This window comes from Lepidochelys kempii, chromosome 7, assembly GCF_965140285.1.
Source record: "Lepidochelys kempii isolate rLepKem1 chromosome 7, rLepKem1.hap1, whole genome shotgun sequence".
NCBI classification, from domain to species: domain Eukaryota; kingdom Metazoa; phylum Chordata; order Testudines; family Cheloniidae; genus Lepidochelys; species Lepidochelys kempii.
In genome coordinates, this window is record NC_136386.1 from 106,486,077 (window position 1) to 106,499,935 (window position 13,859).

The following is a 13,859-nucleotide window of genomic DNA, read 5'->3' on the forward strand; positions in this document are numbered from 1 at the left end:
CCACAGTAATATCTATCAGCCCCAGCTAATTTGGGGCCTGTTAGGAATTGTGTAGTGATTGGTGTACATCTATGATTAAAAGTCAATGTACCTATTAATTTTACAGTGCTTGCTATACATTTGTCACTGACCCTATACATTGTGTCACACTGTACAGTAACAAGTAGGTGGTTGCTTTCAGAACTGTTGTCAAAAATATTTTCCAAATAATTTTATTCAGTAACAAAACCAGTGCAAGAAAAATTGTGCAATTTAAAAGCAAATACATGAAAAACTTAAGTTAATGGAACAGAACTCAAAGAGAAAGGACATTCATATCAATTTTACCTTCAAATACAGCAACTGTGGCTTTCAGAGGTCAGCGTATGTAAAGCTGGGGTTATCCTTAATGTACCCTGGACTGGCATGGCAGAGGTAGGATGTGACCCCTGATGCCACATGGAATGTTGAGGAGGGGGTGTGACGGAGTTTTCTATGGACTGCAAAGGGAGGCAAGCCAGTGATTGTTAAACCTGGAGTTCCACAAGAGTCTGCAGCAACTGTCTGCGCTGCCAGAGAAGCCCCATTATGTCCTGCTGCATCTCTCTCTCCTTTTCCTGCTGGGATTTTATCCTGTCCGCTCTTTCCTTCTCCAGTCTGTTCACAATGTTCACCTTCCAGGTTCTTTGCTCTTGGTCTGATGCAGCACTGGCTTGCAGGATCCCATTGAACATGTCATTGAGTCCTCTTCTTTCTCCTCCTTATATGGCTCACATGGTCCACGGCTGTGGAGGGGGAACTCCTCAAGGCTGCAACAGCAGCAGATGAAACACACAAAGGTGCCATTGTCAATATAGTCACAATGGAAAGCAAAAGTTAAGATCAGAACTCCCTTCCCTTGCTTCACTGAAATTTTAACCAAGACATGCTTATTGACACTTCTGCTTATGAACAGTGCCACTCCCAGCACCAGCCATGGTGAGTATGGACTGCCAAAGGTGAGGGAAATAAGGAGGGAATTGCTCAGTTGGACCAAACTTGAGTATCAGACAACAGCACTGAATACTGGCCCCATTTTTCACAGGTGGTTATTTTAGCGGATAACTCATTCCAGAGGGTAACAAAGGGGGAGAGCACAGCTGTTGCTGGTGCACCGAAGCCTGTGTAATGCAGTGGTGCCAGCCAAAGTTATCACCAACTGGCATAGGAAAGCATCCTACCATGGAGAAGGAAACAGCTCACATCCCTAGAAACCTTTGGGAAAGGATTTCAGAGTACCTCCATGGAAGTTTCCTTGAAATCTCGCAGGAGGGAAGAGACATACTTGTGTTCATACAATGCTCCACATGGCCCCCTTGCCTAACTCTGCCGGGGATTATAAAGCCAATAACACTGCATCTTTGTTGTACTGCTACCTCTTCTAATAAGAATAAATTAATGAAAAAAAAGGCAATGGCTGTGTCCTGCTAAATTGGAGGCATCATTACTGTAATGGGAAATGTACACACTTACCCAAGGATCCTTTCCTTCCATCAAGCTTGCCCATGCTCAGTGGCTGGGACTGACTGGACTGAGGTGGAATTTCAAAACAGTCCTGGGTCATGGCATCACTAAGCCCCCTGGTCACATGTCCCCCCATCCTCTTCCTCATCTTCCTTGCTGTTCAAGCCAGGGGCCTGTGACCCAGACTCCTTTATGTATCCACAGTGGTCCGCAGGGTGATGGTAGAATCCCCAACAAGTCTGACATGCAGCTTTTTGTAAAAGTAGCAGGTCTGCGGCTCAGCACAGGATTGGCTACTGGTCTCTCCAGTCTTCTGATACACCTGATGTGGTTCCGTCACTTTCACATGGCGCTATTGCTGGTCCCTGTCCTTCCCCTTCTCCTGCATCCCCCGTGCACATACATGTCCACATTTCTACAGCTGGTCTGCAGCTGTGCTTGCAAACCGCCTCTTCCCACAAGCCCAGGAGATCCAATATTCTGTCCACTCCAAACTAGAGCATGTCTGGAGTGTGCAGTTGCACACAATGGAGAGCTGCTAGTTTGCTCACCAAACTGGACAATCAGGAAAAGTCATTTCAAAACTTTGTGAGGCTTTAAAGGGGTGTGTGACCTTCCAGTCTCTGACCCCTGGACAGTGAAGTTCACAGTTGCGACCAGAGTGTCGGTCATTGTGGGACAGCTGCTGGAGGATTGTTCGGGTTGACGTAAGTAACAGTGTCTACCCAGGCGTATCAACCTGAGTACACTGACTGTGGCTCAACGCCACTCAGGGAGGTGGTGTTACTGTATTGCAGTAACGGAGCATTTACATCAGTAGGAAACAAATTTAAGCACAGAAACATGCACAACTATGTCAACGCAATGTGGCTTATGTCGACCTAACTTTATAGTGTAGACAAGGCCTCAGTCTACCACCTACAAACTGATGGGTTAATAGAGTGATTTAACTGTACCTTGAAGTCAGTGCTCCAGCAATTCGTTAAGACAGGTGCTAAAGATTTGGGGCCAGTATACCCTATTACGTGAAGCCATTAGAGTGCTCAATCAATTAAACGTGGAAGAATGAAACAGAAGATGCAATGTACCAAAGGACAAGAAATCACTTTACTCGTATGCTAAGATGTATCCTTTTCTGGTAAATGGTCCAATAAAAAATGTCAACAGTTCTTTTAAGTTATCCAAACTCATTTATTGACAATTTAAATGTGACATATTTACAGGAAATAGCACTGGTTCTAAAATAATTTAACAATTTTTATAGATTTATAAAAGTACTGATAAATAGGAGACCCTGACAATTACCAACCACAAATATATTTTCCTATGCTACTGAACCACAAGAGTAGTTCTAATTTTAATAAGTCCCATAATGGAGCTGCTTTACCTCCACCTAATACATAAAACTGCCAATACCAAAATATAGTAAAATGAACATGCAGTGCCAAAGCTGTACCAGAGCAAGTGATTTTAAATGTGAGAACGATAGTAAAAATATTTCAATTCAAAGTGTCTCCCACACAGTGCGTACTTGTGAAAAATAAGCTTTCAAAGTACTGTTGTCTTATTTTGGTACAAGTTAAAAACTACACTACTTGTTTAGACTGCCACAATAATTTCAACCCTGCACTAGCTTTCACGTGATGTTGAAGAGTAAAATGAAAAAGTGTAATTTCCAAATACTATTGCCTAAAAACAGTGGTTAGTTTATGGATTAATAAGTTGAAGATGCTGACGTAATGGTTTTGAAACTAGATAATATTTAATTCTCACATTACACCAATTACTCTATCCTCGGATCAACAAGTTACTGTGGAAAAACCCTCTCTCTCTCAGGTCAGAAGTCAGTTTGGAAGCTGGAGCAAAGATGGACTTTTCTGATATGTACTTGTTAAGTTCCAGAAGACTAACAGTATTGCAACAGTGGGAAATGTGAATCACAATAAGCAGCAGCATATGGAATTTGTGGGGTTGGTTGGTTTTTTTTTTTTTTGGTTACAGCAAACATTTTTAAAACCTAACTATGAAACCAGTACATGCTCAAGCTAATCAAATATTTGAAATGTAAAAGTTCTTATATCTTTTGTTTGCATCACTGAACCCATAACAATGCACACATGTAACAAATATTCAGTTTTATAAAAATCACATATTGCACAGCTAGTAGATGCAATACCAGCATGCTGGTATCCCTAGCATAAGATTTTCTATTTTAAATAATTGTTTTGAACTACGTTACTCAAAATAATTTCACCCCAAGGTTCAAAACCATGTAAATAAGGTCCGTGTACACATAGTCTCAAAATGTTTAACAAGATGAGAAAAAACACAGGCACTTTAATAGATTATTAGTGCACCAAAATTACAGGCCACAATTGCATGACTATAAACAGTTCAGTACCAGTTTTGACATCAAACTAAATAAATGAGGTCTTTCACTGATCCAAATATAGAAACAAGAACTGTTCACAAAGTACTGATAAGAAAAAAATCTCTCAAAAAAGTAATCCTAAACAGTATATGTTTAGACACTTAATACAAAGTAATTGCAGCAAAGCTTAATGTAATGCAATATAAAACTGGTTTACTTCAAAGGCGTAAGATGTAGTAGTCTGATTTCCCACCCCCCATCCAAAACACCATTGTAGGTGGTCCATTAAAATCAAATGTGCAAAAAAATTACAATTCATCTTTAGGAGAGCATCAAAAATAGGCTTAATGTTCAAAATAGCATTATTATTCTAATGTGAATTTTACAGCACCATATACTTAGAATTCTAAGAGCTTAGAATTCTTAGTCTGGTAATATTTCAGTTAACAATATTGATCTGATAGGAACGCAAGAGACTTTTTGTGCATATCCCAGTATCTGAAAAAGTCATAACATTTTCAAAAGAGGAGAGAAATAATTCTCACATATGCATAAAGTCTTAATCTGGTTTATAATGAAATTAAATAATCACATTTGTAGGCATTACATTTTCTATAGTATAGCATTAAAATATTGAATGTAATTTTAGGTTTGCCAAATTGAGGATAAAGAGTTGCTGGTACCTTATTTACTGACAGCAGTACATATCTTAACCATGTAGTTTGGCCCCTTCCTATTAGAAAGTGATTTATTATCAGGCTGTGAGAAAAAAGCAGAAGGTCCATTTCTGACCCTAATTTGAAGGCAGTATATAATTATTTAATATATATAATTATATATGCATGTACTTGTGTATACACATACCTATGTTTATACACACATACATAAAATCAGTGTTCCATTCTCTTTGTTCTTTCTTCCTAAAATCTTCTTTGGCTACAAGTCTGACCAAGGAAATCAGAGGACCAAACAGATGGATCATTCTCCAAACACTTCCATTATTACACGTCACTGACTGGAAGGCTTGCATCATCCAGATCCACTGGGCTAGGATCCTGTTCCTGAGTGCCATTTTTACTTTGAGGTTCCAATAGGCTCTGTACAGTCACTTTGGAAGCTGGTTCTCTTGGAGGGACAGCCTGGACCTTGAAGTTCCCTGGCTTGGCCTTGGTAAAAGATTCGTGAAATCCTCGCTTCTCCAAGGCAAGGCGTTTGGCGTTAAGGTTTGAGACCAGAGCGTTGTTGTGAGAGGCTGTGGAATGTGAGGTGGCTGCGGTGTTGGCAAAACAGAAAGCATAGCTGGATTCTGAAGAAAAGCTGGAATGCTCCTGTAAAAGGATAAGTGTTTGTCAAATGGAGTCAGTTATTAATGGCATGTTAGTAACTCAGTTCCAGACTTTACTCTGTAAACTAAGAGAACAGAAAAACAAAGCAAAGCATCAGCCATGGCAGCAGGAAGTGGGTGCCTTCCCAAGGCAATGCATTTTTAAATGTGAGCTTACTGCTGTATGTGATAGCAAACATCCACTGCAGCGGAAGAAACTAAGTTAGGTTCCTGAAGTCAAGCTTGGCAGCTCTTTACATTTTGATACAAGAGATTAGCAAGCCCAAACTGATTTTTTACTAATATGTTTAATGGCAATTAAATTGTGTTCGTTTTCAATACATGTTAAAGCTCACATCTTCAATGTCATAGATGGAAAAACTAATTGCAAGAGAAAAGTGTTTTCAAATGATATTTGGTATACAAATACATATATTATATATATTCACATTCCAAAATCTGAAGCACTGTGGAACTCTCACTGCTCCCTCCCCTTAGAATACTCTGCTGAATCAAGTTAAAGCACGTTACACTTTTGTTCACTGACAACTGTTGATCTATTTCCTATTTTTGTTCCATTTTATTCTACTAAGCCACAGATCAAAATATGATGAATTAACTACTGTAAGAAGTTAAAGAATCCCTTTCTGGAATCCTAATTGTTGAAATCTTAGAAAATATACTTAAAATAATGCTTTTGAATCTAGATAAACAGCCTTTTTTTAAACTGCAAGAACAATACTGAATTTTTTTTTTTTTTTCAGAACAACTCAAGCTACAAATTGTACAGAAGTCATTTTCAAGTGCTTATTATGGATACTTGCCATTCCGTTGAATGAGAATTTTGGAAGAGTCAAATTCAGGCAATAAATCTACCACTATTTAAATACCTTCTTGTCAGAAAGGGGGCAATCAAACTATCCTTATCTATTACATTATGATTCAGGTAGGCTAGCGCATACTTATGCCATTTTTGACTTTAATATAATTACTTTGATAAATCACCATAATAGGTCTGTCAAAGAAAGAGAGATCCTCTATGTCAACGATCTGAAAACATTTTCATATCAATTGTCAGTTTAATTTAGCATGGTATTGGATAGATTTATAGATATAATTAAGTTTGCAGGGTTGATTTGGCCACATCAACAATATTACCCATATATTAAATAGCTAATATTTATATTTTCAGAGCTATTATGCATTTGTACATGCATCATAATAGGATATGTGTTAAGAATTTAATTTGTTGGCCTTTCACATTGTTTTTAGGAGCAATTCCAGGGAAAGTATTTTACATTATTTTGTCATGTTTTTATGGTCAATAGCCCACTTGCCACACCACTTATTTCTAATAGCAAACAATGTTTATAAAAAAGCAATTGTGCTATATGGTTCAGTGATATATCTGGCATTCCGATCTATTTTCATCGGTAACTTCAGTTACACAAATGGGAAAGCTGAATCATTATGCCAAGTTTTCTAATAAACTACTTTTGTTCAGATTTTGCTACCTCCTCTGATAAATTCCTAGTTTAAGACATTAAGCTGCTTTACTTTTTAAAATATTTAACATAATGTACAAGTTACAAGTAACAACCCCTTCTATATTCTGGCTAATAATTTCATGCATATGAGTTTTAAAAGCCATGCAAATCAGGCTGCAATATTATCCTTCCAATTATTGCAGTTATAAGATGCTTGTGTATGTGCACACATCTGTATTAGTTGGGGATAGCTTTTATTTGTATTTTTGCTGTTACAAGGTGTCAAATTTGTAAGGTAAAAAACGGAAATATGAACTCTCATGCAAATTAATCAAAGTTTTAATACTTTGCTCTTTAAATTGCATTTTATGTATTTTAAGGTAGTACATTTGTACTTTGAATGTGAAAAATGACTTAGCATCATTGTTTTTGCCATTACTAATTTAAAAAATCAAATTTATTTTAGAAATCAATAGGTAATACTTAACTGCAAACCTAATGAGTGGTGTGAAGTAGTTTATGAGTTAGTTTTCAATAACGGGAACTGAAAAAAGCAGTGGGATTAAGAGTTAATTTTACATAGTGTATATTAGCGTTTTAAATCCTAGCCCTCTGTTAAGAAGGCAAGTTTACATGAGAGCCCACATACGTGCTGCATTCACCAGTTCTTGATGTATACCTCTGTATACAAGGATTCGACAGCCTTCTGGCCTGCCGCATCTGGAACACAGTGCAAAGCTAAGATTAGAGTAACCCATACTTCAAGAAGGGAATAGAGGGAGGAAAGAGAGAGGAAGTGTTGCCAATAGTTATAGCTAGGTTGCTTAGTCAGCCCCACCACAAAGCATACACACACTAAGAAAATACCCATCTCCCTCTTTTCCTCTCCCCCAGAAAACTTTTAAACTGAGTCTATTTTGTGATAGCAACTTTTACTTAAAACATGAAGCAGCTATAAAATTACTAGCTGCAAATACTAGTGTTTCGATCAATTGATAGCAATCACACTAGCACACCATCTATGTGACTGCTGCACATTTAATAGCCAGATTTCAAAATGTAGATTTCCAATGTATTATGGGGGTAGATATACTCAGTTTATTACAAAATATCACATAGCAAAAAAGTGAAAACCATACCTTGCAGCATCTGAACTGTGAAGTATTCCATGATAATTTTGGACATACTTGATGACACGGACACTATTACAATCTTTAGCATGAAATACAATAATCTGTAAAAAAAATCTGAGCATTTCTAATGTAGGTCCTAATGGAAAAATATACATGAATGCTGCCATCCACATGCTTAACAACTTATGATTTAGGTCACAGTTGTACACACACAGTTCAGTAATGCTAGATGGTGTTCACACTGGGTCTCCAACAGCAAAACTTCTAATTCATACGAGGTATTTGCAATCCCCTTCTGGCCCAAAATGCATTCAGTTTGGAACCACAGCTACTAACGTGACATATGGCCAATAGTTAATCCCGAGGATGTGCAAATTGAGGACCCAAGATAATTTTTAATCAATCTTTTATATAATTTGATTGCAAAATTTGTAATTAGCAAAAAATCTCGCCAGAATTAGCGAAGTTTCACTGTAGTTCTTCAACTAGTAAAAGCTTAGTAGTAAGAGCTCATACTGAACTCAAAAATCTTCACACTCAGCACTTGCATTGTCTTTACGTTTAAGACAATGCAATGCGTACAAAGCTCCATACAGATAACTCTAAATGAGCACTCAATTAGAAATGCAAAATATTTTATGCAAATTTAATATGCATGAAAGTTCATGCAAAGGAGATATGTTACTACAGGACTGGGAGAAAGGGAGATGAAAGAGGAACAAAATAGAATTTCTTGTACTAGATTGACACCTCTTAGAGGCCATATATTATCTACATATCAAACACATACAGAAGCTGCTGATCTTCCCGGTCCCCGTTGTGCCACTATGGCCCCAGAGATCGCTTTTATCCAGCTGTGCATGTCCTCCGGGCTGTCTGCCTAAATCAAAATAAAAATTTTAAATTAACATTAGATGGCTATTTAAGCTGGGTGAAGATGCTGTTTGTTTATATGGGTAGTCTGGGAATACAATGACCAGCCTAGCTTTCTTTCCCATTGGCAAGCAGGGGTAGGATTTTTCTAACTACCTATGATGTTGGAGCACAAGTGTCCATGGTTTTCAGTGGAATTTATACTCCTAAATCACTCAGACACTTGTGAAAATCATCCAAGATTATTACATCATATTTGTAATATTCCTCCAGGTCAATACTCTGATAACATTTCCATCAGAACTGGATTTACATGTTGGTTTATTTTTTAAAGGTGATCATTGTAATTCTCACAGGATTTTCAGTGATGTATATAAAGGGGACTTGTCCAATACCACACCCTCATATTTCTTCTTCACTATGCTGTTTCCTATGAAACAGAAACTAACGTGGTCGGGTGAGGGATCTGGTGAAATACCGCACAAAGTAACTGATATGATTTATTGCTGGTGACATGCTATATATACACACACACACACACCCACAGAGTGAGTGAAAAGGTCTGATGTTTAAGTTAGGGATCAGCCAAATTTGCAGATAATGAAAATTGTTCATCTACCTTCTCAAAACACTACATAGAACACATGCCAACACACTGTACAAAAAAGTCTGTATTACACACACTTCAGATGATACAGAAAATAAATTGTGTTCTTACTTTGATTAAATTAACATACTATTTAGAAGAATCAACCCCCTAACTCCTTACAACCACCTTATTGGTGCACACACACAGCAACCAATTGATTGTTATCTCAATCCATACATTATAGGATAGGAAACAACTGGAATAATTAAAACAAGTACTATATTTTCCAGTTAACCACACTGGGACAAATCATTGCTTCTCAAACTCCACTATCTCTTCTTATTGAAAAGGGGTGGGTGGGTGGGTGGGTGTGTGTGTGTGTGTGTGTGGGTGTGTGTGTGTGAGAGAGAATTTGTAATTTTTTCTTTGCTTTTGTTGTCTGTCACTTGTTTTTAGTCATCAGTGAACCAGTATGGATTGATGAAGCTGTCAATTTCTGTTTTGCTCAGGGCACGTATTAATAGGTTAAAATTAAGGGCTTTGTGGGGGAGGGTAACTCAAACTACCCATTTCCATACTTTCACATGTATGGGGTTCTTTTAAATATAACTTAACTCTTAATTTCTTGGGTCTTAGCAGTTGAAATTTTTTAAAAAATTCTTGACAATATTTTAATTCTCATCACTAATTCCATCTTAAAGCTGTGTGTCTGGGATATAAACACAAGATCCCCATTCATCAATTTGCTTTCATAGGAATATTTCAAAATATATCTGAAATTGCAGAGTTTGGTACACTTTCTTTGCACATATGCTGACTACATTAGACTGAAATGCTATACAAATAGCTGCTGTAGCCTAAAAACAAATCTAAATTCAGTGTTCAATGATTCAACAAGGAGTCAAAATATGGCAGTAGTAGTGACTGAAGTAATATTACTGAAACAAGCACTGCACTAATCGCATTTTTGAGGTATCTGGTCTAGGGCTTTCACTATTACCAGGAATGTGAAATATGTATTTCAATTAGGATACTTAATTCATAGCAGCCCAATATTCACTGAACCATTTTAAAATGTGATGCCAGAATAAATATTCAGCAATAAACAAAAGAAAACCTTGCTAAAGCATACAGTGGGTTGACAAGAACATATTAAAACCTTCTAACCAAATCAGTCATAAAATAGTGTCTGGGAACTTGCACATTGCAGCGAGACAAGATACCAAGTTAGGAGTTGTTCTTAGAGCTACACTAATTCATTAAAAGAAAAAGAGTACTTGTGGCACCTTAGAGACTAACAAATTTGAGTATAAGCTTTCGTGAGCTACAGCTCACTTGGTATATGCTCAAATAAATTTGTTAGTCTCTAAGGTGCCACAAGTACTCCTTTTCTTTTTGCAGATACAGACTAACAGGGCTGCTACTCTGAAACTAATTCATTAGTATCTCTTGACAGCTGAAAGCCCAGATTCTATCTGGGTAAAATTAAATGAAGCTGGTATATGGTAAATATGTTCTCCACTACATTTAGCATGTCTTCACTAAAGAATTCTAAAAAGGCCTATGGTCTGCAGAACTCACAGTAAGCAGAAAAATGGTAAAAAGAAACAACTGCTCCATTATGTTCATTATCCTATTAAATAATTATTTAACCCTGAACTAAAAAGGACAGATGTACACAATGTGCCAAACAACTTTTTCTTCTTTAGAAATTCATTAATGTGATAAGACATCCAACTTCTGCATTAGCAAATCGACCAAGTTATTATAAAACAGCAGTTGACAATACCTCATATAAGAACAACAGTATCTTGCATAAAGGGAACAAATAAATAGTCATCATAATACCTTACTCTGGAGATTTTTATGTCAAGAACTTGCAAGGAAGAACCCCAATAGTGACAAGTTCCTACCAATGGTTTCACAAACAAATGATCTGGGGACAAATTTTTGCGAACTCTTTGGTTTCACCTCTATTTCCGAAATGTAACTTCCTCATTCGGGCATATGGGAAGAATGCTCTAACATATCATCATTAAAGCTACCTTGCTAAAGTCTACTTTCACACATCTGGACAGAGATTGTAAATTTGGTGGGTTTTGTTTGATTTTTAAAACAAGTAAAGTATGTATAGTTCTTAAAATCAGCCTGGTAAGGATATGTGAGCAGATTGTTTTGTGCATGTACTGTTAAGTGTTCAGTAAGATATGGCAAGAATCACTGAAGTATTTTCTGGTTGTGAAAGCACCACATACAGCCAACAAATCAAAGAACATTCAAAGTGAAAGTTCATTTTTAGAGATATTACAAACAAAGGCTATTGGCGCTACACTGCAGTAGTTCACATTCATCAGTTAAGGTTACTAGTTTGAATCTTTGACCATTAATCTCCTAGATCTCTGTAGTTTAAATCCACAGTGAGTTGAAAAACTAATTTTCTATAAATAAAAATGTAATAATTTAATTAAAAATACAAATTTTGTAAGTGTATTGACCTCACACTACAGAATTTAAATAACTTCATGCCAAATGTCAACTCAAAAAAGTATTTAAGTTAATAAATGACAGGCTGTTTAGGACTTTCATAAACTTCAATAGTAATTCATTCTTGCTTGCAAATCGGACATTTCTCATATGGATTTCAGAACAAAATTGCAAAGAAGAAAACCTACACTAACATGAAAAGACAGTTGGAGAAAGGTCTAGACTATACTATAGTATTTCACAACCAATGTATGTGCAACTGAGAGGAAGACTGAAGACTACTTTCTCAAGAAACAATTTTAACAGTAAAGTATTTATGCTTAATTTTCTTGCAGAATGATCTAGTTTTACCCAGAGTGAAAGATTACCTGTACATAAAAGGTTCGAGAAGTTGTTACAATTTCAAAGAGATTGTCTCTCATCATTATATCACTGCAAAGACAAAACAAAACAAATACTTAATAGGAATTTAGATTTTTAAACTGCTCTACTTAAAAACAATGTTATAACTAGAAAATCAGAGTATGCAGAACTCTGTATCTATCACCCTTCAAATTAAACTTTCATCTTTCCTGATGAGTTGGTAGTCACTATCAATGTAATCAAAGTAACTGAAATCAAGCAGTTATTAGAGGAAAAGTTATATGACTGATTGTGATGGGATGTATCAACCCTGCACTAGCCCAGCAAGGGTTAATCACTCACTGCAGGCTCAGGAGGCCTCACCCCTTCGCCCTTGCTGGGCATGCTCCAGCTGGGTATAAAAGAAAGCAATTTAGCTCAATCTGGGCTGATTGAGAAGGAGAGCAGACACATGGTACAGGTTCCTGCCAGGAAGCCACTTGAGCCCCAGACAGCGGAGGCCAAACACTCCGAGTCCACTGAGGACCCCCAGTCACCCGCAGAGATAGAGGGAGACAGACAGCAGCTGCTGCCCTGGAGGACTGCCAGAGCTGGAATCACAGGTAGAAAGCAGCTCAGGGAATGTGTTTGTGGAGGCTGGAACCTGAAACCAGGACTACTGATTTCACAGGGCACTGGGTTAGGACCTGGTGAAGTAGGGTGGGACCAGGTCCACCTACCCAGCCTACTGCTGGGTGCAGCAACTGCCCAAGGTATTAGGCACCACAGCCCAGAACTGTGAAAGTTAAGTATGACTGCCTGGAGATCAAGGACTTAGCCGCTAGGCCTCACTGACCTGAGGAAAAGGGAGGCCTCAGACTCTGGCTGCTAGGCCTCGTTCCCCTGAATGCGAGGGGTCACAGTCACCAAAGGTGGTAAGTTCTCTCTCCTCCACCCCCTTTTTCACCTCGACTCACATCCCGCAACAGGGTACATTACCCCCACGACATTGATGGAATGCATTTTACTTTTATTGGCAAATTCTTAACTTTGAATTTAATCTCAAATACAAAGAATAGTTACTTACCCTGTAGTAAATGTGGTTCCTCAAGATGTTGCAGTCAGTGTGTATCTGACATGAGATCAGTTTTCTGAATAGCCATGTCCATCAGGGCTGTGCATGAACACTGTGCCTCTTAACAGCATAAGGGAGGAGTGGCCAGAACCCTCCCTCAGAATTCAAATCCTACTTTTTCTGAGGACTCCAAAAAGTGGGGATGGAAGGTGAGTCACAGGATCCACACTGACTACAACATCTTAAGGGAAGGTAACTTTTTTCTTCAACTGTTTTTCAAGATGTGATGCAGACATATATTCTACTTACATGTGTGCCCAGCTCACTGGAACCGAAGAAATTTGCTGAGCAGTACCTCTCGGGGTGACAGTCACCCTGCAGCCCTACCCCAACCCCAGCCAGATACGGGCTGCACTGCCCTGACCCCCACAGTTCCTTTGCACTGAATGTCAGATGTACAGACTCCTAAAGAGGATGGATGATGGGTCATGGAATACACATCTGCATCACATCTCGAACAACAGATACAGATAGGTAACCATTTTTCTTTTGAGTGGATGCAGCCATGTATTCTACTACAGTGATTCACAAGTGATACTCATAGGAAGTGGGGCAGGAAGTCTATTTAAAGAAGGACTGCAGGATTGCCTTCCCAAAGTTTGCATGCGATCTCGATGCAGCAGTAATTACATGGTGTTT

General features: G+C 38.0%; 1 protein-coding gene across 11 annotated transcripts in view; it reads right to left on the reverse strand.

Moving 5' to 3' along the window:
* Positions 1-2,645: 2,645 nt before the first annotated feature.
* The window catches only part of PLEKHA1 (pleckstrin homology domain containing A1), an 82,485-nt gene continuing 71,271 nt past the window's right edge, over positions 2,646-13,859 (reverse strand). For 3 of the 11 annotated variants that reach the window (XM_073354159.2, XM_073354161.2, XM_073354162.2), the window contains 3 exons: positions 12,112-12,175; positions 8,588-8,677; positions 2,646-5,181 (listed from right to left, as the gene is read on the reverse strand). In XM_073354159.2, the coding sequence (XP_073210260.1) occupies positions 4,855-5,181; positions 8,588-8,677; positions 12,112-12,175 (481 nt within the window). In that variant the 3' untranslated portion in view covers positions 2,646-4,854. Of the gene's footprint in view, positions 5,182-7,152; positions 7,209-7,313; positions 7,385-8,587; positions 8,678-12,111; positions 12,176-13,859 lie in introns of those variants that run through there. The other 8 variants (XM_073354164.2, XM_073354169.2, XM_073354163.2 and 5 more) reach the window with 5 other exon arrangements.